The sequence below is a fragment of the Dermochelys coriacea genome, chromosome 11 (assembly GCF_009764565.3).
Source record: "Dermochelys coriacea isolate rDerCor1 chromosome 11, rDerCor1.pri.v4, whole genome shotgun sequence".
NCBI lineage: Eukaryota > Metazoa > Chordata > Testudines > Dermochelyidae > Dermochelys > Dermochelys coriacea.
Genome location: NC_050078.2, coordinates 32,547,823 through 32,570,358, shown reverse-complemented (window position 1 = coordinate 32,570,358; position 22,536 = coordinate 32,547,823). Strand labels below are relative to the sequence as shown.

Sequence of the window (22,536 nt, the reverse complement as noted above, 5' to 3'; positions counted from 1 at the left end):
GAGAGTGGTGGCTGCTGACTGAGGGCCCAGCTCTGAAGGCAAAGCCACTGCCAGCAGCAACGCAGAAGTAAGGACGTCATGGTATGGTACTGTCACCCTTACTTCTGTGATGCGCTAGCGGGGCGCTGCCTTCAGAGCTGGGCGCCCAGTCAACAGTCGCCACTTTCCAGCTACCGAGCTCTGAAGGCAGTGCAGAAATAAGGGAGGCAATACCACAACCACCCCTAATATAACTTTGTGACATCTCTTGCAACTCCCTTTTGGGCAGGACCCCCAATTTGAGAAATGCTGGTCTCCCCCATGCAATCTGTATAATATAGGGCAAAATCACACAAAAGACTGTCAGTGACGTGTTTTTCATGGCCATGAATTTGGTAGGGCCCTACTAATATCCTTCTCTGAAGGGGGGAAGCAGTAGATGTGATCCTTCTTGACTTTAATAACGCTTTTGATACTGTCTGACATGACCTTCTCATAAACAAACTAGAGAAATACAGCCTAGATCAGAGATGAGCAAACTATGGCCCCTGGGCCATGTCTAGCCCATGGGACCATCCTGCCCGGCCCCTGAGCTCCTGTGGAGGCTAGCTCCCGGCCCCTCCCCCACAGCGCCGCTGCTGCACCAAGCTGCCAGCGCTCTGGCCCGCTGCTTCTACCGGGCAGCACGGGTAGCATGGCTGTGAGCTCCTGCTGCTCTGAGCAGCATGGTAAGGGGGCGTGGACCGGGGGGGGGGGGGGTTGGATAAGGGGCAGGGGGTCCCTGAAGGCAGTCAGGGGACAGAGAGCAGGGGGTGGTTGCATGGGGCAGAGGTTGGGGGGCAGTCAGGGGATGGGGAGTGGGGGGGTTGGATAGAGGATGGGGTCCCCAGGGGGTGGTTAGGGGCAGGGGGGTCCCAGGAGAGGGTGGTCAGGGGACAAGGAGCAGGGGGGTTGGCTGGGACGGGGACTCTGGGGGGGACAGTCGGGGGCGGGAAGTGGGAGGGGACAGATAGGGACAGGGGCCAGGCTGTTTGGGGAGGCACAGCCTTCCCTACCTGGCGCTCCATACAATTTCACAACCTTGATGTGGCCCTCGGGCAAAAAAGTTTGCCCACCCCGGCTTAGATGAACCTACTATAAAGGTGTGTGCACAAGTGTTTGGAAAAGCATATTCCGTGAGTAGTTATCAATGGTTCATAATCAAGCTGGAAGGTCATGTCTAGTGGGGTCCTGCAAGGATCTGTCCTGGGTCTGGTTCTATTCAATATCTTCATAAATGATTTGGACAATGGTATAGGGACTACACTTATAAATTTGTAGAGGATACCAAGCTGGGAGTGGTTGCAAGCACTTTGGAGGACAGGATTAGAATTCAAAATGATCTTGACAAACTGGGAAAATGGTCTGAAATTCAATAAGGACAAAGGCAAAGTACTATACATAGGAAGGAATAATCAATTGCACAAATACAAAATGGGAAATGACTGATTAGGAAAGACTACTGGGGGATAAAGATCTGGGGGTTATAGTGGTTCTCATACTAAACATGAGTCAACAATGTAATACTGTTGCAAAAAAAGCAAACATCATTCTGGGATGTATTAGCAGGAGTGCTATAAGCAAGACATGAGAAGTAATTTTTCCACTGTACTCAGCATTGATAAGGCCTCAACTGGAATACCATGTCCAGTTCTGGGTACCGTATTTTAGGAAAGATGTGGACAAACTGCAGAAAATTCAGAGTTAAGCAGTAAAAATGACTGAAGGTCTAGAAAACATGACCTATGAGGAAAGATTGAAATACTGGGTTTGTTTAGTCTGGAGAAGACTGAAGGGGGATATGATAACAGTCTTCAAGTACATAAAAGGTTGTTATAAAGAGGAAGGTGATAAATTTTTTTATTCTTAACCATGGATGACAGGACAAGATGAAATGGGCTTAAATTGCAGCAAGAGACATTTAGGTTAGACTTTAGGAAAAACAAATTACCTAAGGAGATTATGGAATCTCTGTCATTGGAGATATTTAAGAACAGGTTAGACAAATACCTGTCAGGGATGGTTTAGATAATACTTAGTCCTGCCTCAGTGCAGGGGACTGGAGTAGATGATCTATCAAGGTCCCTTCCAATCCTACATTTCTATGACTCTGTAATTCTGCTGAATTCTTGAGGATTAAATAGTGGTTGTGGATTGTCTCCACTCAAGTTGTAATGCACCTTGGGAGGGAGAGAAGGACTATTCGGGGTTTTTGCAGGAGTCAGAATTTGGCTTAGGATCTTTAATGATAAAAGGAGAAAGGGAACTGATACAGTTAATATATCACCATATTTCTCTAGCATGGTATGAGTGTGAAATGGATGTATTCATCATCAACTGCTCCCTGCAAAACTTCTTTGTAATTTATTAATTTATATCTCAGATGTAATTAATAACATATTGTAGTGTTCTATACACCATATTTGCATAAATAAAAGTAAATTACAGCTCTGTGGACAAATGCTAGACAATACTACATCAGTGTTTAAAAGGTGCCCAGATCCTATCATAGTTTATAAAGAAACGGCCAGATATTTACTCCTAATAACATTCTCCAGGATTTCTCTGGATCACTCCTTTTCAAAGAGCAAGATCTCCAACAAACACTGTTTTAAAAGCATAATGATTTCAGACAGTTTGATGTTTTCTCACTTGCAATCATCAGTACTGGAAATGAAGGTTACTCAACTATATGGTAACAAATCAATGACATTTCTTCTGGGTTCAATACTCTCCTGCTTTTCATCCATGCATTTAAGACATCTCAGACATGCATTTTACAATGTTACTAGGACTTCAGACATCAAGTAAAAATAAAATTGAAACCAAAAGTATATTTTGATTTACAAAAATATGACCATAGCAATTGATAATTGTGAATAGTTAACAGAAAAATTCATTATGGTCATAGATTTATACCTAATCTTAACTCTTCAAATATAACAAAGAATACAAAAGAATGTTCTCAACTGATAAGAAATGGTTCTGATTCTTACTTGAGAGTTTTTACAAAATCTTTGGAAACACAATCAGGCCCAGCTTCTTTCAAAGGTAAAGATGCAACATAAAAATACAGGAATTTAACTGAATTGTATAAAGGAGTGTGGGAGCTTTTTAACCTATGGTTTACTAAATTAGTTAGAAAATAAAGCATTCAGTGAAACCTAGTAATAAATGAAATGAGGAGACATAGTTTAAAAAAGTTATTTCAGTGATCCACAGTAAAATGAAACAACTGTACAAGAATATTCATTCCTACTTTTTTTTGGTCTCTCAGGTATAGAAATTCAGAAAATAACATGACTGCATTCCACAGTAGATGAATATTTCCACTCATTCATATTGAAGTAAATAGCTTGTCACTTTTTAAAAGTTTTTTCCTAGTTACAGCTTTTAAGTTTTTCAAGACTATGACAATCTCGTGTGATTTGTCAATGCCTACCCCAGTGGGATCCTGATCCTGCTTGGACTGTCTGTGCAATATTGCATTAAAAATAGTAAACTTTTTTTGAAGTACAAGATACAATAAATTTCAGTGGTTGACAGTCTGTTGAATCCTGGTTGTTGAAGCCACTTGGAAACAATCAACTTTTCTGCATAGTAAGTAATTTTCCATTTACTTCAAGAACAGGTTTGACTTGATTTGGGCAGGCTTGGTTGCTGTCATGGGAGAATTTCTGCTTCTAGAATTTCTGCTTCTAAATACAATCTTCTATCTGGGATTCAGACAGTTTTGCTGACTGAGATTATAAAAGTACTAGGGGAGCTTTAATCTATAAACTGAGAGTTGGACTCATTTTCCTCATTGCTCGTAAAAAGCAAGTGGGGACATATTGGTTTTTCTGACAGTTAAGGTTAATTCTTCCCTGTGGAAGATGGGATGCCAACATTTCTCAAATGAGTGAATACCAGGCCTGTACTCAAGAAGCCATTTCTTGATATTGGAAATTCTCTCCAACTATTGCCTTGTCTTTAACTATCTTTTTGGAGACAAGAGTATTGAGAAGGTTGCAAAAAAGGGCAACTCTGTCATCTAGACTCCTTAGATTTTTCATTCATACTATTCATTCTGGTTTAAGATCTACACTAACATTGTGAGGTGACAAACTTCTGGCAATGGACCATGAATAATGATTCTTTTAAATCTTTCAGTAACTTCTTATACTGTTAACTATGAGGGTTTTTTTTAAAAAAACTTGCCAGCAGATTTGGTGTCTGGGATGGATGGTATTACGCAAGTAGTGTTATTCCTGTCTGAGAGGTGGCAAGGGGTTTTTAAATAGTTGCTCCTCTGACCTAAGAATCTTGTGTGGGGGCTCTACAAAGCTCTGTTTTGCCACTGGATTGAATCAAAGTGTATTTGATGTTCCTGTGGTAAGATAGTGAGATGATACCCTTGTGAGCCATCAGTTTGCAAATTAAATGTGCATCATCCGGCCCAGATGATGCTAAATTTGTCCTTTACCTGTTTAAACTCAAACTTAAGCTGTGGATAAAGGTGAGATGGCTGGAGTTCATTCTGGAGAAGATGCTGAGGATGTGTCCACTTTTTGCCCAAGAAGTTTGCATTTTGGGAGTGCTCTGGGATCCCAACCTTTTGTAGTGCCCTAGGTGGTGTCAGTCGCAAACACCATCTTGTTGAACATGTATCCAGTTATGTACTTTAGACCTTTCCCTTTGGTTTTGGACTTTGTTACTATAATACAGATTTTTGTGACTTCTAGAAAACACTTCTAAAATGTGCTCGACTGGGCTACACTTGAAGACCATTTGAAAACTACAACTGGTGAAGAAGAAGAGGTTACTTACCTTATACAGTAACTGGAGTTCTTAGAGATGTGTCCCCCTATGGGTGCTTGATGTCAGGAAGTGTGCACACCTGTGTGCTCTTGACTGAAGCTTTTAATTAGCAGTGTCTTCAGGGCCATGCCTGCGCCCTAGACATCCTCATACTCTGGTATGAGGGTATATGGGCAGTGGAATGGGAGGGCAGACCTGCCAGCACTCCCGTCTCTTTTCAACCACAAAAATGTGGTACAATGACTCCAAGGCAGAGGGGAAGGAGGGTAGGTAGTAGAGCACCCAAAGGGGGACAGAGCTTAAAGAACTCCAGTTACTGTACAAGGTAAGTAATCTCTCCTTCTTTGAGCAGTGTCCCTATGGGTGCTCCACATTAAGAGATTCCTGAGCAGTATCTCTGTTATGGAGGATGGTGTCGAGTAGATTCAGTACAGACCATAGAACAGTATCATCGAAAGCCATATCATATCTGTTTAATGGGGTTAGGCACAGGGGGATTGTAAAATGGGATCCTACCCCCCACCCTAAATTATTCCTGTGGGATGGGAAACAACCAGTCTTTCATGACCCCCTATGTTATCAAGAGGAAGAGTCTGGGTGTAGTTTCCCACCTGTGAGAAGGTAAGTCACTAGTAATTTTAGGGAACTTTCTTCCCTCAGATCTACCTAGCGAGGTTATACCAGCAGGGCCTTGCCTACTGGGTCCTCAGAACACTCTGGAATTCAGTTTAAGTCTGCAACCAAGTTACCAATTACCCTCCCTTTTGAGGGACATCACAGCTGCTTGTGAGATCCTGGGACTGAGCTTCAAAACTGGAGACTATGGCGAAGGAGCTTCCAAATTGTCTCGCCCTTTTGTCACAGTACCTCCTCCCCAGTTGCTCCTCTTACCCACGTCAGATGTGTCTATGAGGTGGGGTGCTTCCAACCAGTTACTAGATAAGAGTTAACATGCTCTTAACTGGGGTAGTAGCTATATCTTGAACTGAACTGTTTAAAAGGGGGCACACATAAAACAGCAGATCAAAATCAAAGTTTTATCTTTCCCAGGAACAGTCTAAAAACAGGAGAAAACTTGTTAGCCAGCTTCAAAATATACTAAGCAGGTCAAAGGTTTTAAATATACTAAAGCAATCCTTATACTCTGTAGGTATACATACAACCCCTTCCATCTTTTAAACAGTAAGTCTCTTTCTCCCCAGTAGGTGTGAGTGAATGAAGACCCACCTCCTAAGTGGGTGAATGCACTTGCTGAATACTCATTGAGGGAGTGGTCTGTTCACCGACCTGGCAGTCCAATGTCAAAAATTGGGAGAAAAAAAAGAAGAAAAAAAATGTCCTCTTCTGAGCTTAGGACTGCCCGGCCTGCTGCAAGGTGGGGTTGCCTTTGTCTGGTGCACAGCTCATGCATGTCTTTGCCTCGGGACTGGACTGGGAAAGCCTCCACAGATCTGGCTGCAGTTACCCCACAGGACTCTCCAGCCTCTCGCTGGCTCAGAGGCTGCTAGGAACTCCCCAGGCTGATTCTATTTACAACTCCCTGCCTGGCTGGTCTCAGAGCAGTATGGGGAGAGGGGTTACTGGGATCCCACAGCTTGGCCCCCTCCCAGCTACTCCACTTACTCTCTCTAGCTATCAGAGTAGCAGCTGTGTTAGTCTGTATTCACAAAAAAGAAAAGGAGTACTTGTGGCACCTTAGAGACTAACAAATTTATTTGAGCATAAGCTTTTGCAAGCTACAGCTCATGAAAGCTTATGCTCAAATAAATTTGTTAGTCTCTAAGATGCCACAAGTACTCCTATTCTTTTTTCTTCTCTAGCTAGGGTCTCTGTGACTGTCTCTCATTCCCTTTACGGCATGTCTCAGACATTCCCTACAGGCCTATCCTGTTTCTAGTACTGTTGTTCATGCCCCTTTATGGGGTCCTGCTTGGCTTGATCTGTCACTGCTTCACAGTGGGTGTTCCGCTTTCTGTACTGACCGTCTGTACTGTACTGTTCTGAGCTTGCTGGCTCTCACACACGTGTCATTGGGTCTTTAGGCAGCTCCCCTCTGGCCTCTCACACTGCACTTCTCCTCATGGATTCTGGCCACAGCTCCTCACCCTCTCTGGTGCTGATCTCTCTGTTTTTCCCCCAGCACACACAGAGGCCACACAAAACACTACAATTAACACACCTTCAAAATCCACCAACCATTCACAGCCTCATAAAATACCAGTACTACTGCCCCTTTACAAACAAGCAGGCTAACCCAACCTAGTGAGAGGTAAGTAAATTAAAATAAAATAGATTAGCCTGCCATTTCCAGGTGTCTAAGAAAGTATCTACACACATACTGCCTATATGTGGGGAACCTGAGGACAGAAAGAGGAATTTCTGAGTATGATCAGCAGAGCCCCACCTGATATAGTTAATGCCCATTATGGAAGTTAAGCTGGAATGAGTCAAAGACTACACTTAGGAATAGTTGGTGCAGAATGCCTAATAAAAATAAAACTGCACTCACCAAAGAAGCATAACCCCCCTCCGCACCCAATTGACTAGCCTCTTTGACTGCAGAGCTTGAAAGGGCAGCAAAGCAATGGGTCAGCAGCAATGGAGGCTGCATTCAGTTAAATCAAGACCTTTGTCACTCCCACACTTAATGTTTCTGAATATTTTGAGGTTATTTTAAAAATAAAATAAGATAAAGCTGAGATCCAAGAATCTTAGTGGACAGTCCTGTCCCTTCCACCTTGTCCTCTGAAACAACATTGTTAGTAAATACTAAACCTTTTAGTCCTCTTTTCCTTTTTGTATGTTAAATTCATTCACACATTAATTATTCTTAAAAAAAATCTTTATGGTATTAGCAAAGAGTGTGTTTGAACAGTAGGGCCAGAGTGTTGGTTTATAACCTAAGAGTGACCTGTATTCAGGAACTTTATGTGATTGAGTGTTGAGCTGTATCTAATTATCCTCAGCATCTTCAGATGTAGGAATCCAGGGGTCCAGGGAAAAGACACCCTCAAACAAAAATGTCTACAGAAGTATGCAATAAACAAAACTGGGTGATTGATAAGGGATAACTTTTATGGCAGATGTTTTCTGTAATAGATGAAATAATGGCCCATTGAAAGATGTTTTTAACTCATTAAAAACTATTTCTAAGAGCTGTAAAAACTGACAATGACCAGATTAGAGATTCCTTTTTACTCATCAATTAGGTAAACTGAGCACCATAAAATAAATGTAATCAGTAATGTCAAAAACAAAGAATACATAGTGAAATTAATTATGGTTAAAAAATTTCTCTCCAAAAAGGAGTGTGTGTCTCATACCCTATAAAAAGAACAAAGGGCTTGAAAACTAGGTTGGGGAGTGAAAACTGCCATCTGTGAAAACTTACCAGTTACAGAGGGGAGACAGAAAGAGGCCAGGTCTTTACCTGACACCAAGAGTGATCTCTCTTCTTTCAGCATTCTATATAGTACTATACTAATCTCTGATTGATAATCTTTGATTAAATAATTCCATTTGAGCCTGTTATTTGACAGTCTTGAATTATTAAATTCAAACATGCTACACCGTCCTGACCCTGCTGATTCAGCCCTATCTATCCAACCATGTGTGATGTTTTCTCAGAGTGCCCAGAACCAGGAGCCAGTGTTACCCCTCTGCCTCAGCCAGAAAGAGTTTTGCTGGAGTTTAAACTGTGTGACAGCTCCCTGACACACCAGTCTGTCCGCTTCCTCAGCACACTCCTTGAGACTCTGCCGGTCTTAAAAATGCCTTGCTGGTAACATTCAGGGCATCCCAGTTCCCAAACCCCCATGAAGAACGTTCCTCCTCAGCATCGAACCCATCACTGACCCCATTTAAAATGCTTACTACTCTTAAAACAACATGATGTATTGAGCTTAAATCGTCAGTATAACTTTAGCCTGAAACATTATACATAAAGTATCTAGGGCCTTTTGAGGTCAGAAAGAGCCTGAAGAAGAGCTCTGTGCAAGCTCAAAAGATTGTTTCATTCACTAACAGAAGTTGGTCCGATGACAGATATTATTTCACTCCTGACCCCGTATCTCCATTTCTATAATTGTCATTTGTTATCTAATTAGTCTTTCAAGGTAAATATGTATCAAAGTAATTTCCAATTCCTTGTGTACTGATGAAATCTAGAACCTCCACAAAGCAGTTTATCAGAAACCCACAACACCTTTTTTGTTTACGTTAGCAAAAATGGCTAGGAATACAATAGTAGCAGAAATATCATGGTGAAAAGATCCTTAGATATCATTTGCAAAATCACCTTTTTCTTTTCACTTCCTTGCTCCTGGAAAGTTTGCTGATATTCATTTCATTGTTTGCAAACTTCACTTTATTTTGTTTTTTTACCAACTGTTGATGCTTAAAAATGAAACCCAGAGACTATAGATTGATTTAGAATCAGTAACCGCTTCTAAGCGCACACTAATTCTAATTGCTCTAGCTTTTGTAACAGCATTAAAAGTATGCATTATAAATGAAATACACCTTGAAAATCATAGTGCTCATAACTAGTTTTGCATTACTGTTGTAGTTTAGGTAAATGATGTTACTAATTTTTCCACCACAGGGTATTTAAATCACATGCAGTGGTTATGGTTTTGTCCCATTTTGAAGGCTCAAGAAAGGTCGGATATCCTTGAATTGTTTAATTCTTTATGGGGAGATTGTGATAGGGACACTTGCCTCTCGTGAGTGTCTCCTGTTAGCTGGGTGCGATGCTGCAAGTTCTCCTGTGCCAGGTGCTGCCCATAGGTTGTTGACCTTACTAGCTGGGTCTTCAGTGGCTCAGCCCTCCAGCCAAATCATGCAGTCTAAAATGAATGAACTCCTTCCGGGGTAGCAAAGAGTTCAACACACTGTCTGCCATCTCCAGGGCCTTCACCCCATCTCTGGGCCCCTTTAAGTCCTGCCTTTCACTTGGGTTTTCCAATAGAGCTTTCTCCTTCCCAGGCCTTAGACCACTTTGCCCATAGGCTGATGGAGGGTGGGAGTGGGGGGGTGGAAGGCCCTGGGCCCGGTCCCTACCCATAGTCCCAGCCCAGGGATCCTGCACACAGCAGCCATGTACTGCTTCCTTTAGTTTACTGCTGCTGTTCCCTGGGCCTTTTCCCAGGTGGCCTCTTTCTCTTCACCCTGACATCAGGGCTGAAGTTCTCAAATCCTCTTCCTCCTCCCTGCATGCAAGTACCTCCAGAACATGTCTTCTCATTCTCTTCCTGAGCTCCTGGACCAGCAACAAGCACCCCATACCTACTCATACCCTGTATCTCCTTCTAGCAGAACCTGCTGGGCCCTGATTGTCTGCATCTATGCTGCCTCTCTGGCAAGCCTTGAGGACTTACCTTCACTGCTCCTTTCCTGGGGCAGGGTATGGTAGGACCTGGGGAGCCTCCAGCAGGCGGCCATGATGGCCTCGTACACCCCATCACAGAGATATATTAATATGACATAGAATATGCATATTTATTCCTAGGTTTTACTATTTTTCAGTATGCCCATGATTCCTACCAATGATTTGAACATAGATGTACAAAACAGTTAAGTTTACATTGATAAAGCAAACTTCCAGACCTCCAACAAAAATCTTTAGAAAAGCTGATAACAGAAAAGTTAACAATATTGCCAAAAACCTAAGTGTCTTAACTATCTCTAACACAGTAAAATTCCTTTGTATGAACATGCAATTAGGCTAAGTTTCTATACCCAGTTTGATGCCCAACCTTCTGTAAAGGTTACCTAGTTTAACAAAAAAGGAGACTTAAAATTAATTTTGAAAGAATGTTTGCATCTTAAGAACAGATGATAATGTCTGAATGATCTGAAAGATCAAAATGTCTGAATGATCTCCTGCAATGCCCCTCAATTTTAAGCATTCTGCAGAAAAATCTCACTTCAGATATTTGTTTCAGTAAAATAATTGTTTTGATTAATTGATATCTTTATCAACTTTGCTACCACTATTTTAGGAATATTACTGTGCAATGTGTGCTTCAAACATAAGTCACACAATTTTCATAAACAACTCTTTGCACTAATATGAACAATGGGCTACTTTGGAACTCATAGGATCCTTACACATCAACACAGATGCAGATTCTGTATTTAGTTCTTGATATGGTTTCTATCTCAAAGTTTTTCTGCCTTTTCAATCACCTTATTATATCACTTAATATTGTTTTTAAATAATGGCAGGTTCCAGTTATTCAACATTCAGCAATTTCTCCCCAAATCAGGTTGTTTTCCTGAGAGAAATTTTCTTTTCCTGAAATTTCAAGTTTCCAGAATTCAGATTTTAAAAATTTTGGATATGTTCTAGAAACTATTTGCACAGTCAAAGGCTTGCCTTTATCAGTGTGCCAAAAATCATAAGCCAATACCTCCTAGTGAAGAAAAAGAAATCCAAAAAGATAAAAAACAGTCACTTTACATAATTCTTAGTTTATCTGGAATAATAAGAAAATTCGCATCCATCCCATACCATAAAAAATGACACTGGAGGGTAGGATTTCATAACCAATTATGCTAGAACATATGTGCTGTAGCTAAAGACAGTAAACCACTGGCAATAGGAATCCTTTTAAAAAAAGGGAACAAACATAATTAGTGCTGAGAGATTGCTAATGAGACCGAATTTATTTGATGGAAAAAAACCATGAAAACCCTTTTATGCATATGAAAAAATGCACACTTGTACTTCATTACAGAATGAAGGAAAGTGTTAAACTGAGAGGCACAGTATAATAAGAAATGTGATGAACACTTTGAAGCACTAATTAACAATGCTGGGATTTATCTGAAATTTAAGAGAGACCATAGCATTACCCAGTAGACCTGTACTACAGACATTTTTCAACATGTATCATGCTATGTCTAGGCAAGAATATATTGATGAGGCACTGCGAGGGTATGGTTTGCCATCTATAGCTCTGTATTTCTAGGTTTTGCAATTGTTAACCGAATAATTGAAATTATTGGATATTTTTGCTTGAGCGCTTTAAATTATTTTTTTTAATGTACTGATACTTTTCAAAATGTCATAAAAAAAATCTCTGACCTTCTACAGTCTATATGGTGGGTTTTTCAAAAGTGCTTAGCATTGATATAACTCTGCTCTAACTGAAGTCAATGCCATTAACTTCCGCAGGGGCAGAATTAGCCCAACACTCAGCACTTTTGAAAATCCCACTTGTAGTTTTTTTAAAAAAGGAGCCTGATGAATCTATGAGACTCAAGGTCACCTTTCTTAAAGCATCCACTTGAAATTAATTAAAACTGAAATGAATAGATTTATTTGAAAATTCTATTTTTACTCACAAATTACATGCTGTAATTTTGTGAAAGATTATAGTGTATTCTTCAGACAAAATAAGATTGAAAAATTCCTTCTATGACTGAAAATCTGAACCCATCCTTAACTTTGCAGTTCAGATGTATCGAGCACATATCTGGTACAACATGACACACAAGCTAAACTCATTTTAGTTTTAGAATAATTAAATAATCTGTCTCCTCTTTATAAGGAAATAACCATATCACTGGTAGAAAAAGCTCCTAAGTCTGAAAGATAAGGAGTTTATATAGCTTAGGATATTTTTATTACCAGTTAACATGAAGCCCTATCAAATTATTACTGTATTTTGCAGGTATTTTAAATTGAACATTAAAGTTTTAAATGGAAGAAAAAATTACATAGAAACAGAAGGGCTGTCAAACAGCAAAAACAAAAAGAGTTAAAGGAAAGTGAAACCTCTGTGGCTTTCTTATGCTCTTCTAATGTCTTTAACTCCATAAAATCAGCATGTAAATCATCTTTACATAAATAATAAATCATGTCTGTTTATTTTTTACTTGGCAATTTGTGCTGATAAAAATGGAGCTCCTTTGTATGATGTGACCACAAGATGCTGTGATTTATTAAATGTACAACCAGGTGTCCATTTAGAGCATATAATGAAATGAGTATTTATAGGAACATACCATTTTTAAAATCATTTCACCAGATTGCAAATGGAACATTTTGTCATATATCAAGCAATTTCTCAGAACATCTTTCTCCATGACAGTATTACATATTACAAAAGAGATATGCAGTCCAAAATTTAGCTTTGCATTCTGATTTGAACAATTATATTGGTTACACAAAAGGCCAAGAGCCCTCTGATGCATACTGGACAACTAAATTTTTAAACTGTCATAGAAATACACAGCTAAGCAACTAGATTTAAGGCAATTAAATACCTCTTTATGAATAGAGTGATGATTTAGACAACTGCGTTCTATTTTAGACAATGGAAGTTGATTTTTTAAAAACTAGATGCAAGGGAGTTTAAATTTTCATTGTTTAATTGCCCCAAAACAACTGATGCTTATTATCTTCATGATATATTTAGAAATGCATTGGCAAATTGATAAGCATAATACATTTCCAGATGTAGTTGGCAAAAGTTGGAACATCTGTAGCTGAGACTCTACAGCTACAGTATATACACCATAGTCAAACAGTTAAATAATTTACCGTAGCTGTTGGTTAAGGTAACATTTCAACAACCTTTCACATAATTTTGCTGAATGCTTTGTTTTTTTCACACACGGTGAATGCTAATGCTGTGTAAGCGTTATATGTGTTGAACACATTTTAACACTTGCAGCTGTTTAGTGTATTTCAAATTGCATTTAATCACAGAAACAAATGTCTATAATAGTATGCCTCTACATATATTCAAGTATCTACCAATACAATTATAATATTTCTATAAGATTATCTTTAAGTATAAATATAACTACTGTGGTACTGACAATAAACATCAGCAAGGAAGTGCAATATAACTAAAAAAGCTAAATAATTCAGAATATCTAAGCACTACGTCAAACAAGGAACCAGAATACCAAAGTACATGCTTACTTCTGGGGCCATTTTTGGAATTCTACAAGATCAAGTTTAAAATAGTTGTCAGTAGAATCCTAAAAATGTAACAAGATCAACAATAGAGCTTAATACATCAACAGTCACATGCAGTAATCGAGGACTGCATCTGTGGATCAAATATATCCACAAATTGGATGTTTAGTTATTCTACATTTTTCACAATGTATCTGTGGGTATATACAACTCATATTTGTGACAATAATCACAATCAAATGATTTAGATTGATATATTGACCAAATTAGTAATGCACAAAGAAAATTCTAATAGATATCCTGCAATGTTAGCATGCATTTTCCTGCCAAATAACTTAGCTTCAACTGCCACAGAGAAATATAATTTACTTCACCACATGCTATTTCCTTTCCAAAACATACCTGTTACGAGCTCTCTTATTTCTGCATCAATAGATTTTCTTAACAATCTCAAAAGGGCAGGTATCCCACCAACATTCTTCATTGCTATTTTATTTTCATCAGTCGACTTTCCATAAACAAGGTTTCTCAGTGCGCCACAAGCGTTCTTCTGAACTTCAAGGACTCTGTGATCCAAAAGATCAACCAGATGCTTGATTCCTCCTAACCTACATACCTAGAAAATAATACTCAATATTAGTTCAAATTAATGGTTAAATAAGTTTCATTCTGTGCATAAAATGAAAAAAAAATGTATAAAGAAAATAAAAAATATCTTTCTATTCCAAGAAGAAATGCTGTTGTACATGGGGACTTATCAGTATAACACTCATATTTGATTGCACAGCTAAGTGTTTACTGGCACTTCCATTATACACAACTATTTTTAGACATTTATAAAGCAATTATTATTGAAATCTTTACATACTGTTTGCAAGTTACAATCTGTACCACAGTACTTCCCACATCTAAGAATACCTCTATAAGGAATTCCAAGAGTACCACAGTAATGCTAGAGAAGATTATAGAATTTTAATACCAGCTATATAACTTCATTTCAATAAGAGTTTTGGCATAGAAAAGGTCCTTTCTTACAAGCAAGATTTAGTCTACAAAAATGTATTAAATAAACAACTACATAAAATAACTATAGTAGGAAAACCTTCATACCTGTTACTTAAAGAAAAACAGAAGGGAAAATTTAGAGTTAAATCTGGCTCAAAACAAGATTAATAGCATTGTTTACATAATAAATAATAAATTCTAATTAAAACCATCTTTAAAAATCCCTCAGCACTGTTTGCAAGGCAAATATTGCAGCATTGTATTAGCATATGAGAACCAGAAAACGAAATTTACCAAGGAGCAAAAATGAAATTGACTAGCCTATTTTCTCTATTCAAGTTTCCCCTCATCAATTAGGACCTGAAACTGCTCCAACTGTCCTTTATGAATTTGGTCAGCCTATTATAGATGGTAAAGTCGTACATGACCTTCAGTGCCTGGCAGATCGAAACCCAGAACCAGAAGGAGGCCAGTGAGTGCTCTTTCCTCCCAAGAGGTCTATTCTTTTAGCCTCCTTCTCATTAGATGTAGACCTGGCCTGTCACTGTTATCACCAGTGAGTCAAGGGCCAGGTCAAAGAAAATGCATCCTGATCACTTAATGAGCACAAAATAACTCTTCTCTGTTCACTTGAACCCCAGAGCTATGGTGGCCAGCATCTGCTAGTGTGTTGGCTGATTCAAAGATGGCCTCGTTAATTGGTAGAGCCACTCTGTTTGGGCCTGTGCTGTGCAAAATGTCCAGCAGTCTATATGGAGCCTCCTGGATATCTTCTGAGAATATGAAGGGTCTCCACCACAGATTTAACCAGATGCTGGAAGGCATTGAGTCATCTGGGCATGGTGGGGAAGCTTCACCCAGAGAGCATGGCTCTGGCTCTACCCCTACCCTTATCTTGGTAAGGGATTTGGCAATGGGTTTTGCACTGAGACTCGTAGCAGCTGGCATCCCAGGCTGACCCTCCCTCAACTGTTTTGTCGTCCACAGACATGACTTACAAATACTGAACCTGGAAGGAATATGGGCTTCCGCCAGGCGGAACACAGGGAGCGTGTGGGGTGTGAGCAGGGATCACTAGCATACACAAGGGGGAGTCTCAGTGACAGCACCACACCCCAAAATATACTAATCTAAACTAACTAAACTATAAACTAACCGTTCCTAACTATTTACAGGAAAAAGGCCAAAAAGTTTCAGTGAGCACTGAGGCTCCATCCCAGACCACAAGTGGTGACAGAGAACTGAGACTGCGGCAGCGCAGCAGCCCCTTTATGCCCTCAGTGAACAGCACAAGGAGAGCAGGGGTGCATGTGTGGACCAAACAGATACTGCTAGGAAGATTTCTCTGGAACTGAGTGCATGGAGAACATGAGCTACCTAAAATGCACTACATATAAATTGCACTCCACACAGGGACAAACACTCAAAGAAGATTGAAAATTTAATGAAAAGTTTTAGTATGTCGATTTATCCCAAGAGAATAATACAATTCCGAAAAATACACAGTATTAAGGTCTAGCCAAATCTATCAAATGGAAACTTTTAAGATGGAACCTTATATGTCAAATTATCTAAGGATGGTGCTTAGATTGCAAGATGATAGGAACCTTTATATATAAAATATATATATACACACACCCCTAAAATAAGCCGAAAAGGTTCAGAATGAATTCTGAAAAGCAAAACCATCAGTAATATAATTCAAATTTTGTAACTGATCAGCTGAACTTATATAGAAAAAATAAATAAGTAAATAAATAAATAAATAAACAAACAAACGGCTGGTGAATTTGGACTTTTTTTTTTAATTCCCCTGTTTAACAAAAAAGTCTGTTTTTAAAATAAAGCCCTAAAGTCAATTAATCCTTACTGTAATCTAGTTTACTATTGTTTGGGTTACAGTGCAATTGACAGTCTGGTATACACTTGTTTGTACTTCCACAATACAATATAGAGCTACCCTGCAAATTGGCACTATATATATATGTATCACACTTACATATGGTGACACTATTATGAAACTGAAATAAAAGTGATGAGATATTAATCTATTATATGAAGTCATTACTATGTCAGCAATCTCTAATACTGTATCTGCAGCATACAAGAGATTGAATCAGTGCTTACTGTTATTTATATTGTAAGATTCCTGTTGCTAGAACCTTGTCTCTTCTAAATGTTGTACTGCACCAAGCACACTGTCAATACCCAAATTATCTATTTATTTGGTATCCATTACAAGTCTTTTTTACTTCTGCTCCTTTTGATGCAAAGAGCAACATTACAAAACATTATAGTTTTAGCTCCATCCAAGTAAGGCAAGAACATTCAGAGCAAAGATTTTTTTCCCCCATTCTTAAATCTCCCTATTATGCTTCCAACAGTACAGCGCATGTGGTAACAAAATATCATGAACACATGAGATTTCAATGACATCTAGACACATCAAAATGAGTTAAGAAGAGAGTGATGGTTTTATGTCCATCCATGCCTTAGTTATAACTTGATTGAATGCTGTTTTGGGTATTTAATATAAAATGAAATCTGAATCAGAAATCCATTCACAAGACCTTTTCACTGAACAACCATCCATCTATTCAAAGAACTATTCTAAACAAAACTATAATAATTGTCATACCAACGGGCACTTTCTTTTCTAAATGAAAAAAAGAAAAAACCCCCAAACCCCCAAATGACAGTTCATGAAATGAAGTACCGTAATTTAAAGGTTTCAGAGTAGCAGCCGTGTTAGTCTGTATTTGCAAAAAGAAAAGGAGTACCCGTGGCACCTTAGAGACTAACAAATTTATTAGAGCATAAGCTTTCGTGAGCTACAGCTCACTTCATCATCGGAAGTGAGCTGTAGCTCACGAAAGCTTATGCTCTAATAAATTTGTTAGTCTCTAAGGTGCCACGGGTACTCCTTTTCTTTTTGCAGTAATTTAAAGTATTCAAAGAAAAATGCAAGTTGTTGATAGATGTTCTTTAAACACGTTCACTACTTAATCATTCTGTTTAGTTTCATAGGCAATTTAAATAGTAAAGATTGGTTCATTGTAAATAAGTAATTTGCATGCCTTCATATGTTTCAGCAATGCAAGCATTTTAGTTCATTTTGCAAGGCTTTTAATACCCTTGATAGTCTAGTAAATTAATCTGATCCTTATAATAGTGATAAAATAATGAGTCTAAATAATGAAAAATTCTAAGTTAAGGGAGCTTTAGATAAGGCTTTACTGATTTGGGTGGTAAAGTAATTATGGGCCCTCTCAAATCCAAAATAGCCTCTTCGTTGCTTATCTCTGATTTGAAGGGGGCATTCTCCTCATTCATAGCTCCTTCCCAGGAGTCACAGACTCCATCAAGCCTCCTCAAGTTGAGTAAATCTCCATCCAGCATCCTAATTTAAGGGACAATTTCTCCTTGGCTGATTCAATGTTAGCCAGTCAGGGAAGAACTGATAAAGACCTCATTGAAGCAGTCTCTTTTGAAAGATTTGAACACACTCCTCTCTCCTACTAGAGGCCGGCACAAACACGTTATTTCAGCTCTAGTGTTACAAAAATTCCTAAGGGCTGCTTTGTCCCAGTTGAGTCTGAAGGGAAAGGAATGATGGATCCAGTATGTGGATCTCATTTGTGAGATTTTTCCTTTCTCAGAGTAGTTCTATAAGCCCTTGGATGGAGCTCGAAAGACTGGGGTATTTTTGCCTTTTCATAAAGGGGGCAAATATTTGTCCTTTTCTCTTGGATAGGCTGACCTAACAAATTCAGTCTTTGGCACCAAAAAATCATGGAGCAGGCCTTATGTGAATGGCTTTAATACATATATAATAATATTGACTTGGTTACTATATAAAATTAAAAATATACATATCACAAATATTCAGTGCTAACTAGAATTAAATAAACAGACAGGAACTCAGCTTAATATGTATATGTGAATTGATACTACATTCAAGTTCAATAATTTTTTTTCCTTTCCATTAAAAAATTATCTTAATTATGTATGAATTTAAAATAGGAGAAACAAAAAAAACATTAAAAAGGCTACTTTTTATCATTTAAACATAAACCCAATAAAGACAAAATTGAAGCACTGTGTAACAAAAACAAAGACTTCATACAGATCAGTGAATGCAGATAAACACTATCCCAGAAATCCTTAAATATGTAGTCCTGCACTTCATATGAAGCAGTCTCACCAAAAGGAGTCAGATCATCTATAAAGGTCTCTATTTCACACTGCCAGCACAAACCTTAGCACAGAAACAGCCCAAGATTTTAAAAAGTAAAAGTAAAAATAAAAATATATTTTAGCTGAGTGTATCCAAGAACCATAAACCAAAATACAGAATTCAACTACAAACTACACTTCTGAAACCTATTAAGGAAAGCATTACCTTCGCCTACTACCTAAGGTCAACATTGTTACTATTACTAGTGCAACAAGATTGTGCTGGGGAATAAGATATTTTATATTTCCCTGCCATGGCTACATCACAGGACTGGAGCACAACTTCTCCGGGCCTCCTACTGACTCTCAGGTGGTTGAGACCTTGACTCTGCACTCCCCACGATGCACCATCCAGTATAATCTGGGACAGACAATAAATTACTGCAGATTACTTCACCTCGACCTCCAGAGCAAGGTGTATGAAATTAGGGATTGAATTTCAACTCAGTCACAATTTAGTCCCTGGTCTACTGCTGGGGCAGCGCACTTATGCACTCTCATTTCCTCAGAGCTAGTGGTAAATCCACAATCTAAGTCCTTATAATTATAAATCTAGTCAAAGAATATTATTACTTTATGCCCACAAATTTCTAATAATTGGACACAGTCAGAGGAAGTGGGTCCAAAACCCTAACAAAAGATTAATTCGGCTTGATCCCACACCCATTTTTCAAGTAAATGGTAAAACTCCCATTGACTGCATGGAGAACAGGACTGAGCCTTTGAACTGTAATGTAAGTTTTATTAAAGTTTATTTGCTGTTTTCAGACATATATGCTATAGAGAATTTTGAGCTGTCTCTCATGTAAATCAGTATTTATACTTAATCCTAGTGAAATAGGAATCCAATGCAAATGTGATGAAACATAGGTGCAGGGGTCTGTGCCAGTTTCTTCGCATGTGTGAGGCAAATAGATTAGTAGATTCCAAGGCCAGAAGGAATTACTGTGATCATCTAGTCCAACCACCTATATACACAGGCCATAGAACTTCCCCCAAATAATTCGTAGAGCATGTCTTTTAGAAAAAGAACCAATCTCGATTTAAAAAGTGTCAGTGATGGAGAATCCATCACAACCCTTGGTAAATTGTTCCAATGGTTAATTATCTTCACTGTTAAAAAATGTATGCCTCTTTTCCAGCATTATAAATGTCTTGTAAAGAGGTCAGTGTGTCTATTTCTTAGTAAGATTTGAAGTATTTTTCTCCCTAATATAATGAAGTCTTTTGATATTAGAAAAATTGCACTGGAACAACAATTATGGAAAAGTTTAAATAAATGAAGAAAATTAAAAAGGAACTGTAATAGGACTGTTGTCTCCAACCTAGGTTTGGGGGCAATCCTCCTGTAAATCAGGTACCAAAAGAAGACCAGTCTCCACTTCCTTCAATGCAGTCCAAATAGGAACACAAGAAGAAAGTCTCTTCAGATTCATCTGGATGAGAACAGCTCCTCTGGGCAAGCAGGGAGGCAAGTTCCACAGCTCTTCTGTGTCTCTGCTGAATTGGAATTAATTTGCAAACTGGATACAATTAATTTAGGCTTGAATAGAGACTGGGAATGGATGAGTCATTACACAAAGTAAAACTATTTCCCCATGGTATTTCTCCCCCCCACCCCACCCCCCACTGTTCCTCTGATATTCTTGTTAACTGCTGGAATTAGCCTACCTTGCTTGTCACCATGAAAGGTTTTCCTCCTTTCCCCCCCCTGCTGCTGGTGATGGCTTATCTTAAGTGATCATTCTCCTTACAGTATGTATGATAAACCCATTGTTTCATGTTCTCTGTGTGTGTATATAAATCTCTCCTCTGTTTTTTCCACCAAATGCATCCGATGAAGTGAGCTGTAGCTCACGAAAGCTTATGCTCTAATAAATTTGTTAGTCTCTAAGGTGCCACAAGTACTCCTTTTCTTTTTAGGAAGCCACTAGCTCTGTTCCCCCACAAGTAGGAAAGAGACAGAACTTGTTTCTCCCTGTAAGGCCTCCAGGACCTCTAGAAATCTCAGAAATTGTATGGTTTCCCTGTTTGGGGGACACAGCTGTCAGTTCAACCTCTCAGTAGCCTAATAGATCAAAAGTGTTTGTTCCTATACCCCCCGCTCCCTTCTCCCATCACCATAGGCACAATTCCATTTTACACACGAGAAATTAAATGAAAAAGATCATCCTGCACTCAAACTCAGAACAGTAAAATACCTGGAGGAAATAGTACAGAACACAGAAAATTAATCTCAGATGGGGATGTCAGGGGCTATCTTTCACTTCAACTTACAAGGAGAGGAATTTACAAGCTTCTAAGTGAAATCAATTGCTGTCCAGGAAGAAGAGCATTTTGTGACCTCGTACAGTACAATAAATACTGCTACTTCTTGTAATTTTCAATACTCTTTGAGGTGAATTGAAATTTACAAGAAGTTCAGGGCTCTCAAATCACAAAAGTTAGCACATCACAGGACGTGCTTAGCAACTTGCATGATTTGGATCTTTATCTCTACTGACAGATACAAGAATAATAAAGTGTCATCATCAAACATTTTCCTCACTTTGGAATATTTTATCCACATAAGTCAGTTGCTTGCTGATATTTAACTGTACATTTTTGGTACTCCTGGGTTCTGTTTCCAGGCTTTGCCACAGCCTTGTTTAGATGAGCCCTGGGTAAGTCACTTGATTTATCTGTTTCACTAATACTTTTAATGAATAAAAGACATAATGAGATTATTGAAAGAAAAGTGCTATATAAATTAACAAACACAAACCAAATTTAGTGACAGCTAAAATTTCATCAGGACTCATTCACCCACCTAAATGCTTGAAAGCATGAAAATAAGAAGTCAAGGCAAATATCTCCTACACTCCTTACCACCTTCATATCACCTATGACATTGTTGATAACAGACTCTGATTTGCTCTGCTGCATTAAACCTTGATGATGACCACATGTTCTCTCATATCAACAGATCAACACATCTGACTGTCACAGATGTCACATCTCTACTGTCACTGGCCATTGTCAGAAGACAGGGTACTGGGCTAGATGGACCTTTGGTCTGACCCGTATAGCCATTCTTATGTTTATATAGCCCATTCATTTGGAAAATTATTCTGCTTTAACATTGCTGTGGTTGTCAGTAAGCTTTTTCATGACAGAGTGAGTTGGATGAAGTGGGATATCTATTGCATTCCAGTATGTGTTGGAGATGGACGTGAATGCTTCATGGAGTGCATTTGCAATTGTGTTGAAGGCAACATGGACATGACAAGGACCCAGGAGACATTTAGTTTATTTCAGCACTTTCAAGGATTTGGATAGGTGGGCTGGATCCCTAGTGCAATCCTGACTTTAACAGACAGAAAAATATGCTTAGTCAATTTCCCTATTACATCAAGCACTGTCAACTAAAACTCCCTATGAGGCACTGCATCATGACATGGAAATGCAGTTTAATGTAGAAAGTACTCAAGACTAAACCTTTTCTAGTTGAACTGACCACTCACCCTCCTTTTTTGCGCAAAATCAAAATTATCCTGTGGAAA

General features: G+C 38.7%; 1 protein-coding gene across 10 annotated transcripts in view; it reads right to left on the bottom strand.

Annotated features, from left to right (window-relative positions):
* PKP4 (plakophilin 4) overlaps positions 1-22,536 on the bottom strand; it is a 231,877-nt gene that overhangs the window by 47,065 nt on the left and 162,276 nt on the right. For all 10 annotated transcript variants that reach the window (XM_043505152.1, XM_038422283.2, XM_043505151.1 and 7 more), the window contains one exon: positions 14,156-14,369. In XM_043505152.1, the coding sequence (XP_043361087.1) occupies positions 14,156-14,369 (214 nt within the window). The remainder of the gene's footprint in view (positions 1-14,155; positions 14,370-22,536) is intronic.